Source organism: Harpegnathos saltator, unplaced genomic scaffold (genome assembly GCF_003227715.2).
Source record: "Harpegnathos saltator strain DR-91 unplaced genomic scaffold, Hsal_v8.6 scaffold235, whole genome shotgun sequence".
NCBI classification, from domain to species: domain Eukaryota; kingdom Metazoa; phylum Arthropoda; class Insecta; order Hymenoptera; family Formicidae; genus Harpegnathos; species Harpegnathos saltator.
In genome coordinates this window covers 132149-157751 of record NW_020230023.1, presented here as the reverse complement: position 1 = coordinate 157751, position 25603 = coordinate 132149, and the positions used below count along the sequence as shown (strand labels likewise).

The following is a 25603-nucleotide window of genomic DNA, read 5'->3' as shown; positions in this document are numbered from 1 at the left end:
CTCTCGTTGTATCTCTTCTTCTCTCTCTCTCTCTCTCTCTCTCTCTTTTTTTTCTCTTTTATTAAAGTAAGGGCTCGGATCAACGAGATATCTCGCCTAGAGCCCGGGTGCTTCGCGAAGATAGGTCCTGCAGCTGCCGTAAAACTGGCACCGCCACGGGAGGACCGTCTATGCTCTGTACAAGCGTGGGCCGCGCTCCTCGTTTCGAAAGTTCGCGTAAGAACTCGCGAGAAGAACTCGCAGCGGCGACTTGCAGCGCGCTTTCGCGGCAAGTATCTTTGTATTCCGCGCCCCGCTCCGTTCTGCGCTTTGTAACTTCTGCGTGCACCTTTATCGAAATTCAAGCACCGTATCGCGCGCGCCGGAGTGGACGGTGAAAGTTTGCGACGGCGACGGCGGCGACGGCGACGGCGGCGGCGGCGGCGGCGGCGGCGGCGAGAGATCCGCGAGGAACTCGATTCTTTGCCGAAGATCGGACGTACGCGACTCGAGCGAGACTGTTCAGGCTGAAGTAGCGAATTGTTTGCGCGATTGCATTATCCCGCGGCGGAGCCGCGGCGGCGAAAAATATCTGCCGCTGCCGGCCGAAAGATCGGCGAACCTCTCGCGCTCGAGGAAGGAGTCGCCTCCTCCTGCGCGGGAGGGAAAAGGAACGGGAAAGAAAAAGAAGAGAAGAAAAGAAACGAAACGAAACGAACGCAACTCGCCGACAGGTTAGGCCGGATAGCTTTGTAAAGGTAAAAATAATAACGCGGACGGAGGGAAAAGAATAGCCGAAACTTCCTCGATTCCGCCGAGGCAGAACGCGGAGAAAGCGGCCGCCATCGACGCGATTGCATAGCGGCTTAATATTCGGCTTCCCGGTTTCTCGATCCAGGAAGGCGAATTATAACGGAGTAAGTGTTACAACGGGGCGCGATGCAATGGTCCGCTGCATTGATTTCCCATTCTGTTACGTAGCGCGTGTATACACATACGGCGATTTCCGGGCTGCGCACGCGATCCCCGCCGAGGGGGGCGGGGGAGGGGAAGGGGAAACTTTCGGCTCGTGTTGTCGCGCGAGTGCGTAGACAAAAGACAAAAAGTATCGGCCAGTCGAGGGACACGTGGCGAATTCCAGAACGTTCTTATCACCGTCTCGGCTCTTAACCCTTCATCGCGCTGCTTTGCACAGCTCCGCGAAGCAGAGTTTGAACTGGATTTTCTCTGCTGCTCAGTCAGAGTTTAACATTGCCGATTGCTTTGCTTGTTTGAATAGACGCGGCTCTAAGCGGGGAAAAAGAATTGGCCAGCAGTCCGCGCTAGTTTTGCAGATATGCAAAGTGACAAAAAAGATTATTTTTCAAAAAAATATAAGTGAAATATTTAGAAAAAAATTTTGCCTGTATTCCTCGACTGTAATCCTGCGCGTGAGATGAATTATTAATGGTCATTTCTAAAAAGTGCGGGTTAATGAAGGGTTAAGGAAGGGATTACATGCGCGAACACTGTTATATATTATTTTATTCATTTTTCTTAAACGTGCTTACAGATTGAGAAAAGACTGAAAGAGAAAGAGTTTCATCTTCAGTGCTTTTCTTTCTCTTGTACAGTCATTATTTTTGCCAAACTTGGCTTCATTGCCTTCATTTTGATACCGGCTGTATAATGGCGACCGTATATTTTTAAAATCTTTCTCAATTTTTGGTTTTTCAGAGTAGTGAGAGGCCCGGAATTATGTCGACGGCGGAAATACGGAGCTCGCAAACGGATGACTGCATTTTTATCTATAGTTACAAATTCGATCGGTTCTTGCGACTCAATGAAATTTTTTTTATACCTTGAACGTTAATGATTACACTGTGAAAATTTCAAGTCCATTGATCCTACCTACGTTTCTGTTAAAAAAAAAAATTCGTAAAAGCAGCTTTGAAAACGGCCCGCTCCGCATGTAATTCCCCACTTAAACGACGAATATTTCGGCGCGAAACCATGCGTCCCATGCACGAGAGTTTTGCCCCTCGTGAGCCGACTTTGGACTTTGCGAAAGTCCAAAATTCCGTCGAGAGCGAGACGCTTTCCCTCCTTGTGCGAGGCGATAAGAACGCCCAGATTTATAGACGCGTGTCCCAGCGTCCTCGAGATTCTTAGCTGAAGCGACGGGAGAGGATCACACACATATACGCACACACGAGCACGGGCGCAGAGGGCCCACAGAGCATACACGGTACCCGCGAGCGAGTAGTTAGTGGATCGAGTGAAGACACACAAACGACACAAGACGATTAGCTCAGTCTCGGGTTTAGCTTGTGTTGAATTTTGTGTTGAATTAGGTTCAGCCAAATTGAGGGCTTACCGTGTCGCGCCTTTATACATACATGGTTCAGTACCTTCAGGTCGGCATCGTAGGGCAGAGTTTTGTCCCACAGATTGGGCCCGAGGAAGGCGGCCTGCGCTTCCACGTTGCCCCAGAGTTCGCCGTCAGCGTCCTTCTTCTCCTCTGGTCCATCTTTTCCTTGTTTCCCTGCAAGTGCAAATTTCGTCTCGTTAGCTCGGCGCGCCAGTCGTCGTGCGCTCGTCGTTTCTGCGCCCGCCTGAGAAATTTCGCCGCGCGAATTCCTTCGGCCGAATTCCTTCGGTGAAAAACGCTGGAAAATCGTCCGAGAATCCGATAAAGGATAAAAATCCATCTTGCGAGCCACATTTCCCGGCGATGTCTCGTGGCCCGCGGCGGCCATCGGGCGACACGTGTTTTTTGTTGTTTTTAGACGACCTGCGGCTTTTGTGTCACCACGCGCTTTTCTTCCGAAACTTCCGGCGTACGGTACGATGAGAGAGTTCTTTCGCGAAATTCGGCACGCAGCGCGCCTTACCGCGTCTACGGCGACGGTTTTAATTATTCCGCGCGCGGTTGTCGCGCGGCACTTTCCCGCGAGTCGTCTTGTTTAAGCCGCTCTTACCGGAAGTATTAGCAACCTGGCGAACAACGGTAACGAGCGGCAACGAGCGAGTGACGCCATTACGATGCTGTATAAGTGTACAACAAAGGAACATCCCGAGTCCGACGAATATGCCCTCGCGAGCCATGTCATGGAGTTGTACCTCATTTCTCATACGGCGTTCTGCATCGTTGATTCGAACGATCGTTTAATCGATCGTAACTCCGCTCGTAATCGCCGCGTCGATTTTCCTAACGCGTTTCTCGCGACTGAAAATTCCCACGTCGACGAGGCGAAGGGAGACGGAACGAGCGTATGAGCACAGTCCGGCAACCTTGAAGATGCTCATCCAAAAATAGTGAGCTAGCCAAGGTCATCGTCTTCCACCCCACTCCTCCTCCCCGCCCTTCTCTATTCGCCGTCTCTCTCCGGAGAGACTCGCGCTCGCGATTTTGTCTTTTCAAATATCGCTATAAATCTCCGCCGCGGCTCTCGATTATATTCTCTCCCACCCATTCTGTCTCCCTATTATTGGACGCTGATAAAGCAATCGAACGGTGCGTGACGTGGAGAGGAGGAGAGAAAGAGAGAGCGAGCAGCACAGAGAAGGAGAGTGAGAGAGAGAGAGAGAGAGAGAAACGCTCGTGCCGCCGATTTTACTGCGGCTCAAGATTCAACAAAATCGTCTGCTTATTCCGATTCTGCTTGTCGCCGCTTGGACAGCCGTGTCGTGTCCGGGGAGTGTTCGGGTCGACTGTCAAGGCTATGAGAACGTGCCTTGTCACGCTACGATGTTAGTCACTAAGACATTGGATGGAAATGACGAGGATGGTTGCAACGATGATAATGATAATGACGATGATGATGACGATGATCATGATCCTCATCATCATCATGATCATAATGTTGATGATGATGATGATGATGATGATGATGATGATGATGATGATGATGATGATGATGATGATGATGATGATGATGATGATGTGGATGATGATACGGATGATAACGGTTATGATGTCGACGAGGCTGGCGACGACGGCGACGGATAATAATCCGGTCGACGACGATGACGACAGAACGCGGCATAACGAGGATTATAATAACGACGGTCGGAAGCGACGTCTGGCGGCGATAGATGGCAGAGACAGAGAGAGTCGCGAGAGAGCGGGAGTTCAGAAATGAAAATTCATGAAGGCCGGAACCTCCGTTGTGACTCCGGGGATACTCGGCGTTTCTTTCTCCTCACCTCTTTCCCTTTCTCTCGGACTCGTCCATCACGCGTAGTCCTCGCGGCCGCGGCGCGATCCTCCGGCGAATCGGCCACGCTATGCTAATTCCCCCGGCACTTGCTATTTTTTCTTTCTCTTTTTTTCCACCTCGTCGGTGTACCGCCGAATCGACTCGCGCTCGCGAGCCGGATCGCCGAGGTTTGCGGTTTCTGGCGTGCCAATGCGCGCTCTATTCAACTATTGTTGCAGTCGTGCCTGTAAATTCAAGGCTACGCTCACAATACCGCGTCCTGTCTCGTCGACGAGCCTGCGTAGAGACGAGCGCGCGCGCGCGCGCGCGCGCGCGAGTCGTAGAAACGCGCGCGCGATGGAACTATTTCGGAAAAAAAGAAAAAAAAAAAGGAAAAGAAAACCGGGAAAAAGAAAAATTCCGTGAACGAGGCTTTTAGCTAACTCCGACGATAACATCGCGAGTCGCGAGATCGCCGAAAGGAAGAAGAAAATCAGAGAAGAAGAGAATCCACCTCGTTATAAAGTGACACGCTCGAATCGGAAGAAGAGGAGAACTGGGCAATCGGAGGATTAAGGGGCGGCGGAGGGCGGGGAGAGGTCGCGATCGGGCCGATCGCGGCGCGCGGCTGTCGCTCGCAGTTTCGCCCGTCGCCTTAGGTGCTGCTCCCGGCCGGCAGGGATTTCTCTGCAGCATACGCTCCGCTGGCTAAACAACTAAACAACGGCAGGCCGTAATTTGGTTCAAGGCTGCTCGGCCGGCCGGCCGGCCGACTCTGCGGAACTAATCTCGTGTTGCGAGGCGGCATTACCATCGGTGGCACCGGCGAGCGAAACGGCGGGGAAACGGCGCGGCGTGCCCGTTCGCGATGCGGCTGTCGCATCGGCCGACGCGATACGACCGCTGCCGGGGCAGGGGCGCGGGGGGATCTTCCTGATTTGATCCATTCATTCACTGCGAGAGCTGCATTTCCGTACCCTCGCGCGGCCGTCGCCACGACCCCGTTCGTTTGTTTACAGCGGCTGCGCGGAGCCGCTGAACTTGGCTGAAATTTCGAAGTCGCGCGTCGCGAATTTCATCGATCCTGACGTCTTCTCCGGGGGCCTCCTACAGCCGGGACTTGTCCCGTCTTTCGAAGCGCGAGAAGGAAAAAAATATTAAATTTAGACGATAATTACGCGCGCTTGGTTAATTGCGCCGCGGTGTAGATAAAAACAGCGCGAGATAACGGAGTTGGTTGCGGACAAACGTAAAAGCGCGCGCACATATCGCAGCTAACTGCGTTCTACTTTCCGGCAATGCAGCAGAGCGCTGCATAAAAAGAGAAAGAAAAAAAAGAAGAAGAGGAAGAAGGTATTATTTACGCCGCGGCGATGGCCGAGCAATTTCCGCGCGCGGGCAGCCGAATTTTCCGCGGAGGCTCGCAGGACTCGTCGCGGCCGTAAAGGAACAGCCGTGTAGAAGTGCGATCGGGGAGCGTGGTACGGATTCCTCGGCGCGAGTCCTAGATCGCGACGAGAGTTGGAGAGAGGAAACCTCAGCGCGCGCGCGCGCGCGCGCTCTCTCACGGCCGCCGGGGCATCTCTCGGCGATCCGCGGCGATGATTGATCGGCCAGTAAATCGCCGGGACTTAAACGCTGAAAACAATAAACTCGTCGTCGCGCGCGTAAAACCGCGCGCGCGCGCGCGCCCCGCTCGGAGATACTCGTCTCGCCCTCGCCCCCCCTCCCCGTTTCCCGTGCGAGGGACCGCCGCTTTCGGATTACGCGGACGACTAAACCGCATCGCCACGCATGTCTTACCGCGCACATTCGTCGCGCCTGTAGTCGCGAGTCTATCGATTTTCGCGATCGCGCCTTGCGTCACCGCGCGCGCTCGAAAATCCGCCGGTCGAAAGAATGCCGTTTGCTCTCGTCGATTCGTTCATCGTTGTTTGTTTGTTCGTTGCAAGACAGAGCGCCCTTCGAGCTACCATCGACCGACCGCTCGCTAGCTCGCTCGTGGCGCGGCGTTAATTACGCGCGTCCTCCGCGATTTACGAGCCGCTCTCGGCTGTCGCCACGTAAACGAGCGAGGAAGACGACGGACTCGCTCGTGTGTGTTGTTGGTCTCTTCTTTCCCTCTGCCTCTCCTTCTCTCTCTCTCTCTCTCTCTCTCTCTCTCTTTTATTTTTTTTTCTTTTCGTTCCCTCTTCCGACAGACTCACCGGCCGATATATACCGCTGCTCGTTTACGTAATCGACGACACGCGAGCGCGTTCGAGCGAGGATGGACGAGCACGCGAGGGTGCTGCTCGCTGCCGCGGCGAGCGTACTCCTGGCGTGATTCCAGCCAGCTTCTCCCCCGAGACTCCCGATCATGACCGCGCGGCCCGCCGACGTATGAGCGTTCATCTTCGGAGAGGGACAATTCATTCCGGCGACGCGTCTCGGAGGACAGAGAAAAAAAAAGAAAGAAAAATTTCGAACTCGCGTTCGCTTCTTCGGGGCGAGCGGTGGCGGGAGGAGAGGGGCCGATGGACGACGATATAAAAATTCCAGCTGGCGGGGCAGCCGCAGCGGAGACGAGAGACGGGAAACACATCGCTCGTTCCGCCCAAGCGCGCTTTTTCCCCGCCACAATGGAGGCGCTCGGCGCGGCGCGGCGCGGCGCGTCGTCGATAAACCTCCTCGTCGATCAATCGAATCTACGACACAATGGCTCGTGGGATAGGCCGGCTCGTCCGAAATAACCGGCCACCAAGGCCGCAGGAAACCTCTTCTGCAAACAAATGCGATTGTTTGGAGCGTCGTGTAGCGCCGCCGCCGCCGCCGCCGCCGCGATCTATTTCCGCGCTGGGGAATCGCGAGATCGCGCGCCGCGATACGTCGCTTATCGACGACGGCGCAACGTCGCCGGCGGAAGCCGCTCGGGCTTTCGGCTTCCGCGGGATAATCGCCTTCGGGGATGTCCGGCGAACTGCCGGCTCGGACGGAACGAGGAGTCACTCTCCGGCTCTGCAAATTCGCGGCAAATTCGCGGCAAATTCGAGAGAGAGAGAGAGAGAGGGCATTTCTGAGATATTGCGCGCGCGATTTCATACACTTCGTTGAAAATCAGTCAGAGAGAAGGGGAGAAGGAGACTGAACATCCCAGGCGGGTTAACGAGAAACCAGCTCTCGCCGGAGCCGCTGCCGGAGCAGCGGCGGAATGTCAGGCTGCGAGAAGCAGCACTTTCTTGCGGTCGGAAGATACTCGGACGAGAAAATCCGCGGAGGGGGAGGGGAGGGGGTGAGGGGAGGACACCAGGACCAGGAGGGGGGGGGGCGCGATGGAGAACGTGACTTACGATCTGTAAATCTCGTGCCGTTGTCGGTACTCCCGATGATTTGTGCGTGCGGTAAGCCGCCATCATCCCCCCTGACGTACGGCCCGTAACCGGCATTAACTTAGATTCTATTAGACGCGAGGGTAGAGGACTGCAATTGTGCGGTGTGTACACACATACACGGTGCGCGACGTTACGATCGCACGGTGAAATTGCACGGATGAAAATTTAAGCGCTCTCCTCGGCCCCTCGTCGTTGCATAACTCGTCTTCCGCGCGCGCCGCGACGCGCCGGCTTCTCTTCCTCTCAGCCGAGACCCGGAGAAGCGGAACGCGCGCGCGCGCGCGCGCGCAATTCGAGCGTGGAATCCAGGTGACTCGTCCGAGACAGAGGAAAGAGGGAAAAAAGAGAGAGAGAGAGAGAGAGAGCCATTTGTCGTTGGAGGAGAATCGAGTCGGCACTCGTCACAAAGCTCACTGCCGGAATGCCGGAAGAAGCGCGATCGCTCCTCTCTCAACTGCGTTTCTTCTCTTTCCTCCCCAAAACACTTTCTCTTCTCGCGAGCACGCTCTAATTAGCCCTCCCGGCGCTTCTCTTAATTATAGACGCGCGCTGGCGCTCGCGATGATTATCCGCTCGCGCGCGCGCGCGCGCGCGCGAGCGAGAGGGCGGGCAGGAGAGCGCGACGCACTTTTGCAAACGCGACGAATAATCGTATCATAACCGACCGCTATTTTCGTCCCGGCTTATACACGCGACGCGTCGCTATACATAGCGCCCGCCCGTAACTATGTTGCATTATTATCGCAGCGCCCGCTCCTCCCGACGTTTCCCACACACATACACGGGCTTTCTCATGTATTAAGGAGAGGATATTTCCTCGTTCCGCGCAGATATACGCTCGTATAAAACGCACCGGCGTGCGCGCCGGCGCGGCGGTAGCGGCCGAAAGCCCGGCGGTTTCTTCCTAGAAAGTCACCTCCCGCCGGCTGTGCAGCGCGCAACGTTTATCGGCCTTATCTCCTCCTGGGCCGCCGCGGCCGCCACCGCCGCCATGCGCGCCTCGTGAAAATGCAGCGGACAATTGCAGCCGCGCGCGCGTTTTCTTGGATTTCCAGCGCGCCGAGGCAGCGCGTTATCGCGTCTCGACCTCATTGGCGGTATCGCTGCTTTTTAGGCGCGTCCGGAGTCGATGACTCACCCTCGTTGTCTCGTTCGGAAATATTCATAGCGGGCATCCGCGAATAATCACTCACACACACACACACACACACCGGCCCGAGAGATCGACCGTCCCCCGCGACGTCGATTCTCTCTCGCGGCGATCTGACTCACAGAATCGAACGGACGCGAGCGGAACGTATGAATGGGGACGAACGAGCTTGCGGGCGCTCACGCACGTGCGCGATGACATATTACGCGCGGCTACGTGCGATAATGCGTGAAATAATCGAGTTGCAGCCGGCGAGAGCAACAGGCCGATTACCTTACCGCGAGAGCGTTAAGGGTATTGGAGATACCCTTTCAAGTCTCATTCTCTTTCTCCTGGTTCTTTCTTTTTTTTCTGGCTCTCGTACGAAGCAAAGATTTCCGAAAGGTCGCGCGCGTCAGCGTATATCGTAATAGCCTTAACATTCGGTACAAGGTTGCTGGTATCTTCCGATCGTACGAATTCCTTTCAGACGTTAACATAAAGCCGCGACTGCTGCCAACGTGCCGCGGGATCGCTCCCTCTGCTTTGAATAATAAATCGATAAATAATATATCGACACCATGCGCGCGCGCGCGCAATCCTAATAATCTAGTTGCACAAAATGTTAAGGCTATTAGGCCGTTGGCTGTGTGTGTGTGTGTGTGTGTGTGTGTGTGTGTGTGTGTCTGTATATACGTGTGCCACGCAAACGACTAAACCGATTATCGCGATCGATACGTCGCAGAGCAAAGCGGCGCAGCCGCCTTCGGGGCGCGAGGAGAAAACAACGAAGGGCGAATGGGCGAGGAAAGGAGCGAGGGGCGAGAGGGGAGTTAGCAGCTCCCCGATCAACTCCCGAGATCGAATTGCCGATCGCGGAACGCGGAAGTTCGCGACCGCCCGCGCCGCTGCCTGCGGAAACGCAAATATCTCCGGTATCGTCGCGACAAGGACGCGCGTTATCGACGATGAGGACACGTAAATTTACATCTGCTAATTGCCGAGCAATTTCTAGCTCGCTCCCGAGCTAGCTAATGGCGTTCGGCCATTTTGCCGATAGTTCCGCCGCGCTGTCTCGCAGCATTGGCAGCGATGCGCAGCGACAAGAACGCAAAGTACGATAAATTAATATCTCACACAGTTCGGCGGACATTATTTTTTTACGAAGTTCACCTTATCTCCTCTCCTTTTCCTAGGAGAAAAAATAAAACAATCGCGAGCGCGTGATGATTCGACCGAATCGTCCACGCTTGATTTCGACGAATTAGCTCTTGGCGAAAGAAAGAGAAAAATCTCCGATCAAATTCCGATCCTCCGCGCGTTATCGGTATCAACGTTATCGCGCCTCGATCGTCGGCAGATGCGTCGCGCACAACGACAGGCGCGGCGGATTGTATCGCAAGAAGCCGAGAGCCTTCGAGCGCATGCGCGGTAATTACACGTACGCGAGTAACAAAGTGAGATTTACGAGAGCGAGTGAGCGAGAGCTCTGTCCTGCAGAGTACCTGCAGAGAGGAAGGCGGGCCTGTTTCGCGGGTCGTTCCGCTGAAAAAGCGCGGCCGCGTCGCGCGATCCGCGGCTCCTCGATCGGCCGCTCGTGTCGTCGACGCTCGAAATTCACGGCGAAGTTCCGCCGGCGACGGAGGAAGAAATAAGAAACGCGGAGAGACCATGGATGCGAGGCGCGAGTGTCTCGCGATCGCCTCGTAGTAACGGTCTAACACGCAGTGAGCCACGAAGTCGTCCTTGGCCGCTCCTCCGAGCGCCGCTGCACTCGTTGGGAGCCGTTTCCGATCGCCTCTGTCTCACACGAGCGCAACGAGCGCGTCGCGTGCGGCCGAGCGGGCACCTTGGATCTCGCCCTAACGCGCGTGTCTGCATCTCCTTCCGCCGCTCGATTCGCTCTCGCCCGGCGCTCGCTGTCCGCTCGCGAGCGGAAAAAGCCGCGCGGAAAGATCGCACGCGGGGAGGTTTCGCTCGAGGGAGAGCTTTCGACGAAAGCTCCGTCGCTGATACCGCATCGGCGGCCGGAGGATCGCGAGCGCGAGCTCGCGACGTCGTCGTCGTCGTCGTCGTCGTCGTCGTCGTCGTCGTCGTCGTCGTCGTCGTCGTCGCGATGGAATGTCGGGGATTCACCTAACCGGCCGGCGGCAGGCCAACGCTGTAAATAAGCGGTGACGGCCGGCGTGAACGTCAGCGTGTACTTTTTGCCGCACGGCCGCGTGTGCGGCCGTTTTATGCGAGTGCGCACATGCGAGAGCGCGCCGCATATCCGGATTAAAATGCCCGGCGAGGCGAGGCGAGAGAGACCGCGCTCGGCACGCACGCACGCAGTGCGCGCGCGGAAAACGGGTATAACTTAGGGGATTCCCGACGTGGAATTAAGCGGTGCGAGCTTATCGGTATCGAAAACGCCGCGCGACGATCTCGCGCTGGGGGAGAGGGAGAGAGAGGGAGAGAGAGGGAGAGAGAGAGAGAGATTCATCGCAGCGCGCCAGCGCGCTGCGATGCGGGGAAGATCGCGAGGAAGATCGGACGTTTCGATTTGTTTTACGAGTCTTTTCGTATTTTAACACACGGCGCGTTTTCGATTTTTTCTTTTTGGTTCGCCGCTCACCACTCGTGAATGAAACAGAGACGGCCGAAAGAAGCTTACTTTCGTTCTCTCGGATGGTGGTTATTTTGCTGTTTTCTTGTTAATTGCACATGAAGATGCACTCGCCGCGGATTCTCGGGAGAGCTCGTGCGTTGCCACGTGGTCGCAGAGCAAAAAAAGAAATATGGAATATAGCGAAATTTATACTCTTCGTTCGAGAAGCAGAGCGCGCGAAAATGTTGACCTTCGTTTGATACTCTTCCGTTAATCCGATATTCCCGACTGAGGGGAGGTGCTGACATTGTTAGGATTCCGGGGCGCATTTCGAGCAAAAGTTCGACGAGCTTACGATCGAGCTTGCGATCGCGGCTGGGTAGATAGGTAAACCTCGTGAGGAAGCGACACTCGCATTCGGGAAGGCGGTGCGCATTTTGCCGCGCGCGAGCGCGCGCGCGTCGACGAGCAGCAATTCGACAACCCGCGACGAGCGCGAGTGTCGTAACATTCGGTAACGCTCGTTGTTGAGTCATCGTTCGCCGATGGGAGGCTTTCCAGCGCGGAGAGAGAATCGGTCATCTCCTAACCTGGTTAGAAAGATCGCGCCTTGAGAGGCACGAGCTCACCTGGTAAAGAGTGAAACTAGGCTCTCGCGGCGGTATCCGCGTAATGCGAAAGAAAGTGAAAGAGATTTTCGCTTTCGTCGGAAAGGCCTTCTCTTCCCGTCTTTCCTCGGTCGCGCGCGCGCGCGCGCGCGCGCGACGCAGAACGCGCCAGCGCCAGCGCTCTTCCGGTCGTTTCCTCTTTACCCGCTGACCCACTCCTGCGCATGGACGACGCTACGTGACGACACCATTTACACGTGTACGTGTGCTGCGCGTTGGGAAACGTAACGCACTTGCGACACATATTTGCTCGTGTCACTTTCAAGAGCGGCGGATATTTCGGGAGACTCGCTCTCGCGCCGACGGGACCTTTCCGCGTCGAGATAGCCCGATGTAGTCTGTGCGTTTTTTGCTGAAGATCGGCGGATTAATCTCGTTCCTGCTGTTTTCTTCTTCTCTCCTCTTTGCGAATTCAGAGGCTTCGAAAGCGCAATCGCCGTCGGGGAGCGGTCCGGAGGTTGCCGCGCCGCGGCGACTCGCTCGGGAGAGAACGCTTGCCGTTTTCTCGTTCTACCTGTCTGCGCGAGTCTGCCGAGTGATATCATATACTGATCTAGATCACGATACGTCATCCAGCGTGAGAGCGAGCCAGGCGCTCGTAACGAGCTGTACCGGAAATAGCGAGCCGCCCGGATTACGGACGTGATGCGCTCTTTTGTTGCGGCGAATTCTTCATTAACCGTTGCTGTGCAACGCACTCGCGCTTATAACGCGTTTGATCCTATTATCCTAGGGATCATGACATCGCCAGCCGGCGATTTTACTCGGAATATATTTCCGTCTTGCACCGAAACAATTGAAACGAATGTATATGTACATTTTTTCTTGATATTTATACGAGCGCGTGGTACATTTCTCACCGCAACTCTCTCGTGGGATTTTTACACTCCGTCAAGTCGCGCTGAAGATGGCGGGACGAAGAGCATTTTATTTTTACCAAAACTGTAGAGGAGAGAGAGAGAGAGAGAGAGAGAGAGAGGAATAGGGAACGAACAGGCGTGAAAAAAGAATCGCGCGCGGTCGCGGGAGAGAGGTGGAACTTTCCCGTGGAAAATGATCGAACTTCCGGCAGTGCCGGTGCGACGTAAAAGCCAGACGGTGACGCAAGCGTCGGTGCTACTCTAAATGAATTAGCAGGGACGCGGTTCAGTCGCCCGGCCGGATAGGTGGAAGGATCAGTCACGCGGGAGGAAACGCCTAAGAATCGGCCAAGACCGCGGAAGTACCAGAGAGCGACTGTTTGCCTTTCCCCCCGAGCCCCCTCCTCTCCCACCAGTTTAGCTTTCACCCTTTCCTTCACGCTCACGGCGGTACTTCCTGTCTGCGTCGCCGCCGCGCCGCCATCACGATACCGGCCGATCTTCCGTGCTTTCCGATTCTACCGGCTCCGACGACGATCGTACGAACGGCAAACACACTCGGCGTGTCGAATTAGCATCGAATCGATTATTGGTGGCGGACAGAAGAGCGGTTAGCGGAGGTTAAGTGCCAGCCGACCGTTAACGACGCGATTACTTTCAGTCGCGGCGAGAGAAGAAAGTAGCGTCTCTCGAACGACACACGCGCGCCGGCCATTTTTCACTTCCACGATCGAGCCTTCAGACTTTTGTTCAGATTGCCATTTTCCCACACGTGCGATATCGCGTCGGCCGGACTCTTCTCCGCATTCTCTTCCGACGAGGGTTGCCCGATTCGCATCGAACAAATCAACGTCGAATCACCGCCGAGCGCTGGGAAATCGATCGACGTTTCGCACTTTTCTCTTGGCGCATCATCGTTTCGGTGCTGTTTGTCGCCGGCTTTCCTTCGTCACGAGCTGTGCAAGACGATCGGCTTCTCTCTCCTCGAGTTTCCTCACCGTTTCTCTCTCTCTCTCTCTCTCTCTCTCTCTCTCTCTCTCCCTATCTCATCTCTCTCTTTCTCGTCTTTTCTCTCCTAGCGATATACGGGAAGAGGAGAGAGGCTATGGGCAGAAATATCTTTCCCTCTTCTCTAATCGCCTGGCTTTTCGTTTCCCGTGTGCGGGAACGTGTTTTAAATAGTAGTTTGATTAGAAAGTACGTGGGCGTATTTACGATGATTGCCGGCTCGATAATTCCGCCATAGAAAGTTCGCCGCGCGTGCGTTTGCGCGCGCGCCCGCGCGGCTTCACCGTTCAGCGTTAGCATTTGAAAAGGATGCGGACGATTTATAACTATACGACCGCGCGCGGCCGTAGATATATATTACGCGAGCAATAAACGTTCGCCGGAATATCTTCCGCGACCTCGTCGTCGTCGTCGTCGTCGTCGTCGTCGATGTGTTTATACGTTAGCGCGACGAGCGTATCTCTCTCTCTCTCTCTCTCTCTCTCTCTCTCGGATGTTCCTCCACCGCCGCGACTCGTCGCGCCAGTTACCGCCCGCGGTAACGAGTAATTACAAATAAAGAAATTCCTCGCGCGAGTCATCGGTAACTGTACGCGCGTCTCGCGGCTGCGGAAAAGCGACACCGCGGAGAACAAAATGCATCCGTATTATCCGACTGTGTCCGCGCGCGCGTGTATATATAACTGGTTTCGAAAGGCACGCTCCGTGTCCTTCGGGGACACGCGGAATCGCGGCTCGTCCTTGGCCATGGAACATGGCCGCGTCCGTCGCAGTCCGCGTAACGCTCGCGCGTGATCCTTTTAGGTAATTCTCAGCCGTTACGTTCCACGTAATCGACGTAATACGTTCAATCATCGGCGCGCTCGCGAGAGAGACTCCCGGCGGCTCGCGCGCGCGCGCGCGCGAGAGAGAGATATCGCGGCCGAGAGGCGGACTTTCTTCCGAGCGTGCTTTCTGCGTGTTTCGTCCGAGAGCTGACACGAGTCACGTAAAATTGCCGCCGTATCGCGCCGAGGGGAGAAAAAATGCTGAGCTAACGCGCGATAATCCCGGCAGCTTCCAATTGTGAACTTGAGAGATCCGCGATTACGCGCTTGTCGTCGATCGCGCGTCTCGCGCGGCAACTCCGTTCCTCCTGCGGACGCTCGTGGAGAGAGACTGTAATTGTTCTTATCACGCGCCCGTCTTATCACTGGGAAGCGAATCATCCCGATCAATCAGACAGATGCGTCGCGGAAATCGCGCCGACGGAAATTGCCAGCAAACTTTGTGTGTGAACGTATCGTATATATATATATATATATATATGATGAAAAATGTTGCTTCGTCCTTCGCCGATCGCAATTCCCGCAATATCGCTACCATTTTGTCAGCCTTGCTTGAAGATATTATACTGCAGTAGAATGTGTAACTTTATTAACGTAACGTTTAGCGCAACATACTTTCTCCTCGCGCGCGCGATTTCACGTTTTACGCGTACGAGCGCCGTGATCCGCACGAATAAAAATATATAAAAATCCATCGCCGTTTTCTCGATTAATAAATCGACGCGCTCGCGAGAGCATTCAGACACGCACGCGAGCGGACATTTCTACCGACCCTGTACGCAACGAGCGGCAAAGAGATCAATGTCGGTCCGCGTGCGGTCGATCGAGCGATCGGCCGGGGATACCGAGGAGACACCGTCGACGGAATAGCAATCAGCTCGGACACCGTCGGCGCGGATATCTCCTCGCTCCTCGGCCGGACGAAAGTGAAAGGTGACGTTTTCGCGTCGGTACGTAGCTTTGCTACTTTCGAGCGGACGCTCCGAGAGCGCTTTTTACAATAGCAGCCACTCGCGTTTCGCCCTTTGACCCGGTGAATCCAGCAAAACGTCCGCGAGATCAGAATTTCCTCTTCGGCTGCCCCCCCTCCCCCTATCTCCCTCTCTCCCTCTCTGTCTCACTCACTATTATCGGCCACGTAATTGCTACATGGAAACGCGCTCTTAGCGTGTATTCCTGCGAGACGTCGGGTCGGCGGATAAACTCGACTCCTTTTCTCCGAATGGTAATTATAACGCGAGGCGATGATAAATAATGCGACTGACGCGCTTTAATGCGCGGCCAATTACGAATAACACAGGCGCGTCCGCGACGGTCGCGCGATTAGACGCTCGCGCGCCGCGCGCCGGAGAGTATCCGTCTTCGTATCGCCGACGATCGCGCGCGTGGAATCGACGTGCATGTACGTGCATAATCGCGCCCGATTAAATGTGGCATCGTTCTCTCTCCTTGATGCGCGCAGGCTTACGTCGCCTGGTTTCCTGGTGACCGGTGCCTGCGAGCAGGCTTGGAGACACGTCCTTGGCAATGCAGCGCGGTCGGTAACGGCGGCGGCGGCGGCGCGGACCGATTCGCTTCTCTTTTTCTCGAGGCTGCGAGAGGCCGGTTGCATCTCAATTATCGATGTGTTACCGCCGCGCGCAGTACGACACGATTAGGTAATTGTTGGGTAACGGGAAGCGCGGCCGGCGCGGGCGAAAGTTACACGCGGAAACTGACCCGAGGCAATGCGCTTGACCGCATTTCGCCCGACGGAGCGATTCGCGCGCGCGCGCGCGATTATTAGCCGCTCGCGACGGCACCTCCGGGCTGCTGAGAGGAAACGAAGGAACGATAAAGCCGATGAATAAGCGACGCGCTGCGCCGCGCCGCGCCGCGCCGCGGGCGAGTGAAAATCCGCGCTCCCGTCGCGCGTTCAAACGCTCACGTCGCTCACCTCGCGCGAGCTCGTCGACTCGGCGTTCCTTGGAAGCGTTGCTCATCGAGCTCGTGGGACTCTAAAGGTATCGGACAAAACGCGTGAGATCAATCGAGAGATAAGGTGGGGAGGGGGGGAAGAGGAGGGGCAAAAAGATTCAGCTTTGGCGTCCTCGCCGACGGCGGGATGAAATTAGACAGATGGAGATAGAAAAAGATAGAGAGAAAGAGGGAGGGGGGAGAGAGAGAGAGAGAGAGAGAGAGAGAGAGAGAATTGGTTCCGCGTTAACGATGCAGTGAGCCGCGCGCGGCTACGCTCGCCGGATCAATTAAATTATACGGATCGATCCGGGAGAAAGTCGCGCGAGCGCGAGCGCGAGCGCGAGAGAGGACGGCAAGAGCGGCGGTGAAGCCGTCGGAGGGAATTCGCGGCGCGGTACGAAGTCCACGGCTCGTCACTCACCTATGTTCGCTCGCTCGTGCATTATTACGTGGAATATATGCAAACACACACACACACACACAGCACTCACAGCGCAGCGCCGACGCGTGCGCTCAGGAAGCCGCGGCTGTAATTTTACAGATCATTTCCCGCGAACACGCAATTCGCCTGAAAATTACAAGGCTACGGAGAGGGCAGAGCCGTAGTACTACAACACACCGGGCCCTTTTCTCGCGCACGTGCAGCCGCGTGTACGTGTATACACCCGTGTATCACACACACGCATAACACGCATACATGGTCGGCGGCTCGTGCGGCTTCCGGTACCGCGCGACTCCTGCGCGAACGCCAAGGATGCACGCGGAAGGAAGCGACGGCTGGTGAGAGACTCGCCTCGCGATTACCGTTATTAATACAGACGTTGAGGCATGGAAGGAAGACGTGACATAAGTGTCGCATATGACCGTAGCGGCGCTCTTCACTCGAGAGCGCTGCTCGAGCAGGCCTCTAATCGCGCCTCTAATCAGGTGACCGTGTCGATGATTACTTTACTTAAATCAGATCGTTCAGAGCGACGACCGTTTCATCATCGGTCAACTCGTCGATCTGCTCGATGACGGACGATCGAACGGTTCGAACGGGTGAGGGGGGAGGGGAGAGAGAGCGCGATAGATGTCGCGATTTGCATATGTCGCAACGTCGCGTGAGATCGATTTCCGGCTGATCCGCGAGTCGCTCGATTCAGAGCGGTGGATCTCTGGCATTTATCGCGACTTCGCAGCCCGGAAGCAGCCCAGCTGAGCGATCGCTGCTCGGTTCCCCCGAGGGGAAAGTGGCCCGAGCAACTTTCACTCGCTGGCAAGCCAGACCACCGCTTCGCTTCGCGGTGCCATGACAAGGGCCCTGAGCATTGTATCGCGCGCGTACGCCGGTAAAAAGCAGCCCGCGCCCGCCGCTCGATATTTCCGCGGCCGATCGAGCCCGACACTCGGCCGAGGACTCGGACGCGCGACGCGGGAGAAACGCTCCTCCGCTCGCGCAATTTCGGCCGGCTTATCCCGGCCGATGCCTCGATTCACAGCCGAGTAGCTTGATAAGTCGCGCGATACCGCTTTTCCCGGAAGCAGCAGCCAGCGGGAAAATGAAAACTTACGTCTACGTTAAAAAAGCAGCGGCTTGAGAAATGTCCCGCGCGGGAATCTTTACGAGCTCGAGCTCGGCGGAAGAGCGACGAGTGAATCCGCGACGAGCGCGGACAAACAGCGAACGTTCCGCCCGCTGTTGGCCGTCGTTGCTCGTTATCGCGATCTCGTAAAATTTTCTTCCGTCGTAAAAAGGCGTTTCCAGCCGCCTCATCGGCGGCGCTCGGCCCGCGTCGGTTCAGCCGCGACGGCGACCGGCGCCGAAATCGCCTGACGACGAGCCGATTAGCGGCCGTTCCGCCGCGTTAGAAAGTGCTCATCGATATATTTCTCAACCCGACGGGATAATTATTTGGCAAATCCGTCGAGGTGCCCGTTCGCGCGCGCGCGTGTGTGTGTCCGCGTGCGCCCAGAGAAATCAGATTGTGCCAGGATGAAAGAGAAATCCACCGCTCGTAGCGGAACAGGAGGGCACGGTTTATTAAAGAACGAGGAAGAGAGAGAGAGAGAGAGAGAGAGAGAGAGAGAGAGAGAGAGAGAGAAAGTGAGACAGAGAAACGTCGAAAGGAACAGACACACGGCAAGAGAGGAGAGCGAGAGTGTGAGAGGGAGAGAGAGAGGGGGGGGCGGGCGAGCAAAGGGAGAGGGGAGCAAGCCAGGAAGAGTAAGCCGTGTCTTTCCTTCTTCTGCTTCTGCTTCCCCTCCTCGCGCCGACGCGACGCGTTTCTTTTTTCCCTTTCTCACGCGCGCAAAACTCGCGGAAACGAGTTTGCCGGCCGACGCGTGTTCGCATATACGCGCGCCTCGCACACCGCGTAAATATGGCGCGCTGTCCGCATGGATCCAGGAAGCGGAGGTGACAAGCCGCATTGTCCAATAAGGCGCACCAGACTCGGGCCAGAAGGAACAATGCGAGCTGAACGCATACCAAATCCCTCCCAAACGCGCGCGAGACTTTGTATTTTCCTGCAGGGAAACTCGCTCGCGCGCGCGTGCGCGCGCGCATGCGCGCGTCGGCCGAATGCGCGGACATTCTCGGGCTCTCCGGGGCTCCACTCGAATTGGGTTTCACTAAATTGGATTTTCGAACGCCTCGACACCTCGCGAGAGGTCGCGAGGCCGTCTAAAACGTTCTTCCCACGCGCGGCGAGCAGAACAGCGACGGGGCGACGGCTCGCCACGTCGGCGGAAAGACGAACGGTGCATTTACGACGCTCGTTGACTCGAAGCAAGTTGACCTAGTCAGGCACCCGCCGCGGCCGTCTAATCTAAAATTAATTCCCAACAGCTGCTGTGCGCCGGCTAATGTGCGTGCATCGCACATCCACGCTTGTTCCGCCGACTTTTATTATTTTCATGCCGTGTCAAGGCCGCGTCCCCCCGCTCGACACGAGAGAACGAGGTAGATGGAAAGAGAGAGAGAGAGAGAGAGAGAGAGAGAGAGAGAGAGAGAGAGAGAGAGAGAGAGGGAGAGAGAAAGAGAGGGAGCGAGGAAAAAGGAAAAGGGAATAGAAAAGCGCGTCAACCGGAAGAAGGGAAAGGCGGAAGTGTCGAGTGCGCGCGAACGTGTTAATTACGCGCGCCTTATTGCCGCGCCGCGCCGCGCCGCGCTGCGATCGCGATAAGTGATAATTGATTTCGCGTCCATACGGGAGGGCTGACGGGGGGCGGGAGAGAAAAGAAGAAAAACGCGCGATATTCTTACAACGCCGGCGTGTCCGCGACCCGGACTTTCCGTTTCCACTCGGAGTCGGATTCGCGCGCCCCGAGCCGAAATCGCATCTCGCGGCGCGTTCGGCCGATTTTATCCCCTCCCCCTCCCTCCCTCCCTGCCGCCCTCGAGACAAGCTCGTCCGCCGAGGCGAGCAAACTTCCGGATTTTACGAGAGACCGAAAGGCGAAATTTTGCGTTCTCTCCTCCGCCGAGAAGATCCGCCGCGTTCGCGTGTCCGGTTCGTTCGTCTCATCAACTTCACCCTCGGCCGATCCTCTCCTCTCCCCCCTGCGGAGAAACATTTCGTTTGCTCGCTGCCAACGAACGAAACGACTCGACGTCGCGACGCGTGCTGCAACGATTACCTTTCTCGCCCGATAACCGACCTCTTACCTCTCGGCCGACTAGCGGCCGGGATACGCAATTTAGCGCGACAATAATTGACAATTACCGGCTTCTTTTTCTCGAATCGCGGTTCGACGTAAGGTCGATTTTAATTGATTCGTTGCGCTCGCTGCACGAGCCACCTTTAATTAAAGGAGGCGCCTCCAATTGGAGGCGCCGCGGATAATTAAGATATGCCAATTATTCCCGTCGATATACGACGAGCGCGCGGGTCCTCTCCGAGTCCCCCGCCCCGCGGACAGCATCCTCGCGCCGATATTTATTCATAAAATGAGGGAATTAGTGGGCACTTTAGAATAATTGGACGAGCCGCCGGGGCAGGCCGGGGAATCGTCGTTGAAAATCCGGCCGATTTATTTAACGATCCCGCGCGCGGTCGCATTTTCTTCCACCGCGACCGCCGACGAAATTTCTTTTCCTCTCCCCGGCGGAAACGCGTCGGCGGACACCGGGATCATTACCGAGATGGATGGCGGGCGCGAGAGACAAGTTCTCTCTCCCCCTTCTCTCTCTCTCTCCCCCTCTCTCTCTCTCTCTCTCTCTCTCTCTCTCTCTCTCTCGGCGGGCATACCCGAAGCGCGCGGTTCCGGCTGCGCGCGAGGAAAAAGGGAGGCTGCGGGGCCATATTCGACGGTGGGGTCTCTCGGCACATCTAACGGCAACTTTCTCGTTGCCGTGCCGAAAAGTACGAGTGCCCACGTGGCGCAGGGAGAAAGGAGGCCATCCAAATGTCAGCCCTGTGCACGCCGGTGTCTCGAATATATCTTGCGTACAGGGTAAAAGTTTTTACGAGACGTCTCACGCGCCGAGAGCGCCGTAACTTCATTCCGGCCGTACTTCACGGATTTCGTGGCGGGAGGCGAGAGAGGGGGGGGGGAGAACGGCAAGAGAGAGAGAGAGAGACTCTCCTCGCATCTTTCGCAGGCAGAACTGGGCTGAAATCGATACGTTCTCTCTCTCTCTTTCTTTCTCGCTCGCTCGCTCGCTCGTTCTCAAGGCAGCGGAGCGACTGCCCATCGTCGGCTGTATCGAGCGTAAATCAATTCGGCCGCGATCGGTTTATCAATTCGACGGGGAAAGGGAGGAAAAATCGGAACGTGCTTCACGCGTGGAACTTGCCAAACCCCGGCAACGTAAGACCTCGGTCCTCCCTCTCGCTCGCTCTTCCTGCTGCTCCATATCGCTGGAGAGCCGCGCGCGAGCAAGCGTGTGTGTGTGTGTGTGTGTGTGCTCGGCCATGCGTGTTTCCTTCATCAATTATCGGAGCGAAGAAAGAAATAAGCGATCTCTCTCTCTCTCTCTCTCTCTCTCTTTCAGCCGGAGGCAGGATAATGCCGAGCCACAGCGGGAACGCGGAAAATCCGTCGGCTCGCCGCTCGCGCGAAAACGAGCAAACGGCGACTGAACGGCTGAGAACGTGTCGCCGTTATCGGGTCTCGCTCGAATGCGAAACACGGCCGAGAACTGCGGCGGAGGACGTGCTTCTTCTTCGCCTCCAGCTGACGATTGCGGCGTCGAGAATGTGGAAAGTCGCGCCGCTTTCGGCGCGACCCACAACATCCTCAATTTCGGCGACGAGCGTCCTATCCGTCATTTGCATTCTGGATTCTTTGAGATATTATATGCATGTATATAGCGAGGGAGGGAGAAAGAGAGAGAAAGAGAGAGAGAGAGAGAGAGAGAGTTTCGTGTTTCATTAATTCAAACGACTTCCGCCGCCGACTCGATGCGCGGTCGCTTTCGATCGGCGCCTTGAAAGCCCGAGGAAAGAATTCATTGGCCGACATGTTAATAGCTCGTCCTCTCCTAACGGATCAGTCGCGGGAACAATAATCGCGACTGAAAGAGCGTTCGGGCGAACCGGCTTCGGCCTGACCCGCGCGCGGCGGCGACTGATTTCTACGAGTGAAAAATTCGGAGAAGCTGGCCAAGGCGGATGTAACATTCTCAAGGGGATATTAAATCGCGGCGATTCGAGGAAAGTCTTCGATAATCGCGAGTCGCGCGCGCAAGCTAATGGTGTCTTAACATTTTTAATAAGGGAAAGTCGGCTCTCCGAACCGATCGAGGAGTCTCGTTACGCGTGAACCGCCAGAGTGCGCAGAGTGTGTATGTGTGTGTGTGTGTGTGTGTGTGCGTGTGCGCGCGCGCGCACGCACGCGCGTACATGCGTACGTCGATTTGATCGATAATCCTGCGAAACACTCGGCGTAGCCTCTGAAAAGTTTCTGTCGCATTGAGAATTATCTGTCTGGCAAGCCCGATCGCGAAGTAGGAAGTCGCGTGCCGCGTGACTTTCACTTTCACCGAAATAACGGGGACGCAGAAACGATTGCGTATATCCGCGGGCATATGTCTCATACGAACACACGTGTAAACACACACGCACGCACGCACGCACGCACGCACGCACGCATGCGCGCGCGCGCGCGCGCACACCTCTCCGCGGCGGTTCGCCTTTCTCTCGTAAACAGCGCGACCCTTTCTTTCTCCCGTTCTTTATTTGTTCCTTTTTCCGGTGCGAAAAGAGAAACTCGTCTTTAAATTACTTTTCGAAGCCGCACGACGCGGACGACGGAGGAAGGGTTGCGTGCGTGCGCGCGCGCGTGAGGGACCCTTTCGCTGATTATAAATTTAACTTTCGTCGTCTGAATTATTTAAATTTCTCAATCGCGCGGCGTGTCCGATTTCGTCGGGTCTTCTCTTCTCACACCGGCTGTCGTCGACAGCCAAATTCTCACCGGAGAAAAAGATGGGGGGAACTTTGAGTCGCGCGTGCTCGAAACGTTCACGGAGAGAAGTGTCCAGTCGGCTGATCCGATATACCCCGATAACAGTAAAGTACCAACGATTCAGAAATTCCAATTGAAAAATATCCAGGATTTTCCTGGAGTTAGGCGGAAATGTCGAGCGAGTCCGGACGACTTTGGGCGCGAATCTTCGAATCTCAGCGGAGACTCCGGAAAACTCTCGGGCCGGACCGCGCGCTGGGCTACGAGGAAAATGTCCTTTCTGCACGGTTCGCGCCCCTTGATTGGCGCAGAACTCGCAGAACTACCTCCGCGCGCGTCCTCGCCGATGTGGACTTGTTTTGACGAAGACCTATTTAAAGAACGTTTGGACAATGGCGCGAGCACCGCGCGAGCACGCGGTGTATAAGCACACATTGTGCACCTGCACGCGTGCACATACGCGTGCAGTGAATTTATTGGATTCTCGCCGTCTCGCTCGTCGAGTCCGCCCGCGACGCGGCGGATCACGCCGGTCTACCTTCCCACACAGGGAACATCTCTCTCTCTCTCTCTCGCGCGTTTGCGGGAAGAGCGGCGGGAAATACGACAGCCTGCGAGAACAGTAACAGCCGGCACACAGATCTCCTCCAGTTTCTCATTCGTCGTCGAGATCGGCATCGCCGGGCGCAGGAAGTAGGAGAGAAAAACGAAGCGGAAAGTATCGGCAGCGAGAAAACTGCGCTCGCGATCTACCGCGCATGCGCGTATATCCGCGCGTGTCCGTTTCTCCCGCGCGAATTACGCGCGAGAAATCCTCGCGAATTTTCGACCGCTCTCGCCGACCGGCGCGGGCGAGATCTCGCTCGTCGACCTTTTATTCTCCTCTCTTTCTCTCTCTCTCTCTCTCTCTCTCTCTCTCTCTCTCTCTCTCTCTCTCTCTCTCTCTCCCTCGGCGGAGAGTCCTCCACGTGGCGACGGCTATCGCCGACGGCCGATCAGCCGTTGAACCTTCGCGCGTCGTTACGTACGCGCGCGCGCGCGCGCGCGCGCGCGAGAGAGAGACGCTATTAACGGCGACGGCGCTGCAACATTTGTCGCGGCCGACGCACGGAACGCGTTACACACCGCGGAAACCTTGGGATACCGGCCCCGGCCTCGGGAATTTATCGCTGATTTATGAAGTGCGCCTGCAACTTGTTCCAGCGGCAGGTTGAACGAGCGTAGCGCGCAGCTCGCCGCATTTTTCCGCGCGGACGATCGCGCGACGATACTGAGATGCCGGCTAATGAGATCAAATCCCGCTTTGATCGCTGCTGCGTCGTTAGCGGCCGCGGCCGCCGACTTAATATTCATCGCGCACACGGCCGCCTGTTAATTTCCCGCTCTCTGCTCTCGGTGACTCGTCCCCCCCCCCGCGACATTTTGTGCGCGATATACGACGGACTTTACTATTGGGTTTACCGCGACGCTAAGAAATTATAATCTCCGCGCGCGCCGCGCGCGAAGGAGCGATCGTTAGTCGGCCGCTACTGCATTATCGCGCGTTAACATTGTACCCCGAGGCCCGCCGCTCTCGAGATCGCAGGAGATCGTGCGCGAGGACATTAGGCCGGGGGTCCGCTCCTGCTCGGGGCGAAGCTGGAGGGAGCGGCGAGTCGAGGGAGGATCCTGGCGGCTAATCCGCGCGGCGAAGGAGCTCGCGTGTGTGAAGTCCGCGCGAGTTAGCGAGGAAGTTTGCGGACGACGTTTACGGTGCGCATGCGCGCGATCTCTTCCGAGATGGCTCCGGAAAAATTCCGGCGAATTTACTGCTCGCGGACGTGTCGCTTAATTAATTCGCCGCTCGTCTCGCGCGACGCTCGCGAGCAAAAAAGCGCCCCCGGCGATCGCGAGGCGCCAGCGACGTTCTCCGCAGCGACGAAGAGCTTCCGATCGCGATCACCCGGCCGCTCCTCCGGATCCGGAGAATCACCGATCTCGCCATCGGCCGGCGATTTTTCTCGTCCTGCCGCCGCCGCTGCGAGAGCCAGTATATCTTCGCGCCGACCGCGGCAGAACCGGTTGGCTGCGCCTGCGTGTTTAACGCATCTAGGAAGTCTCCAAAGTTTTTTCGCCGATTTCGCTTTCAGGTCGCGATTCTTTTATGCCGAGCACGCCGCGATTTATTCGTCGTCAAAAGGCGCAGCCTGCACTTCGCGACTTTCCGCCGTTTCGACGCGGCCGTTCTCGCGCGGTCGCCGCTCGTTTCGACGTTTCCGGAAAAGAAAGAATCGAACACGAGCGAGAGAGAGAGAGAGAGAGAGAGAGAGAGAGAGAGAGAGAGCCAAGGAAAGAACGAAGACACTGCGGAGGAGGGACGAGAAATCATCCGTGTCTTTATCGTGGCGGCGATCTGACGTGCGATGCCAATGTGGAAAACCTCCGCTCGCCTCGGCCTTTTCCTCCTCGGCTGAGTGAGAACGACGCGCATTATCCACGGCCGAGGAGCGACGTGACGGCTCGAGCGAAGTGCCACACGGTCGTGACGCGAGGTTGCACGTGGAAGCAACGAGTGGCGAGAGAGCCACTGGCGGAAAGCCCGGAGGTGTCTATTCTAAAGAATGGCACGTGATTACTTTCTCCGGCGCTCGCGCGCGCG

At 56.4% G+C, this 25603-nt stretch overlaps 1 protein-coding gene across 4 annotated transcripts in view; it reads right to left on the bottom strand.

Moving 5' to 3' along the window:
• Window positions 1-25603, bottom strand: part of LOC105184369 (PAR-domain protein 1) — an 85765-nt gene that overhangs the window by 2292 nt on the left and 57870 nt on the right. For 3 of the 4 annotated variants that reach the window (XM_011143111.2, XM_025298700.1, XM_011143109.2), the window contains one exon: window positions 2358-2503. In XM_011143111.2, the coding sequence (XP_011141413.1) occupies window positions 2358-2503 (146 nt within the window). The remainder of the gene's footprint in view (window positions 1-2357; window positions 2504-25603) is intronic. The other variant, XM_011143110.2, reaches the window with a different exon arrangement.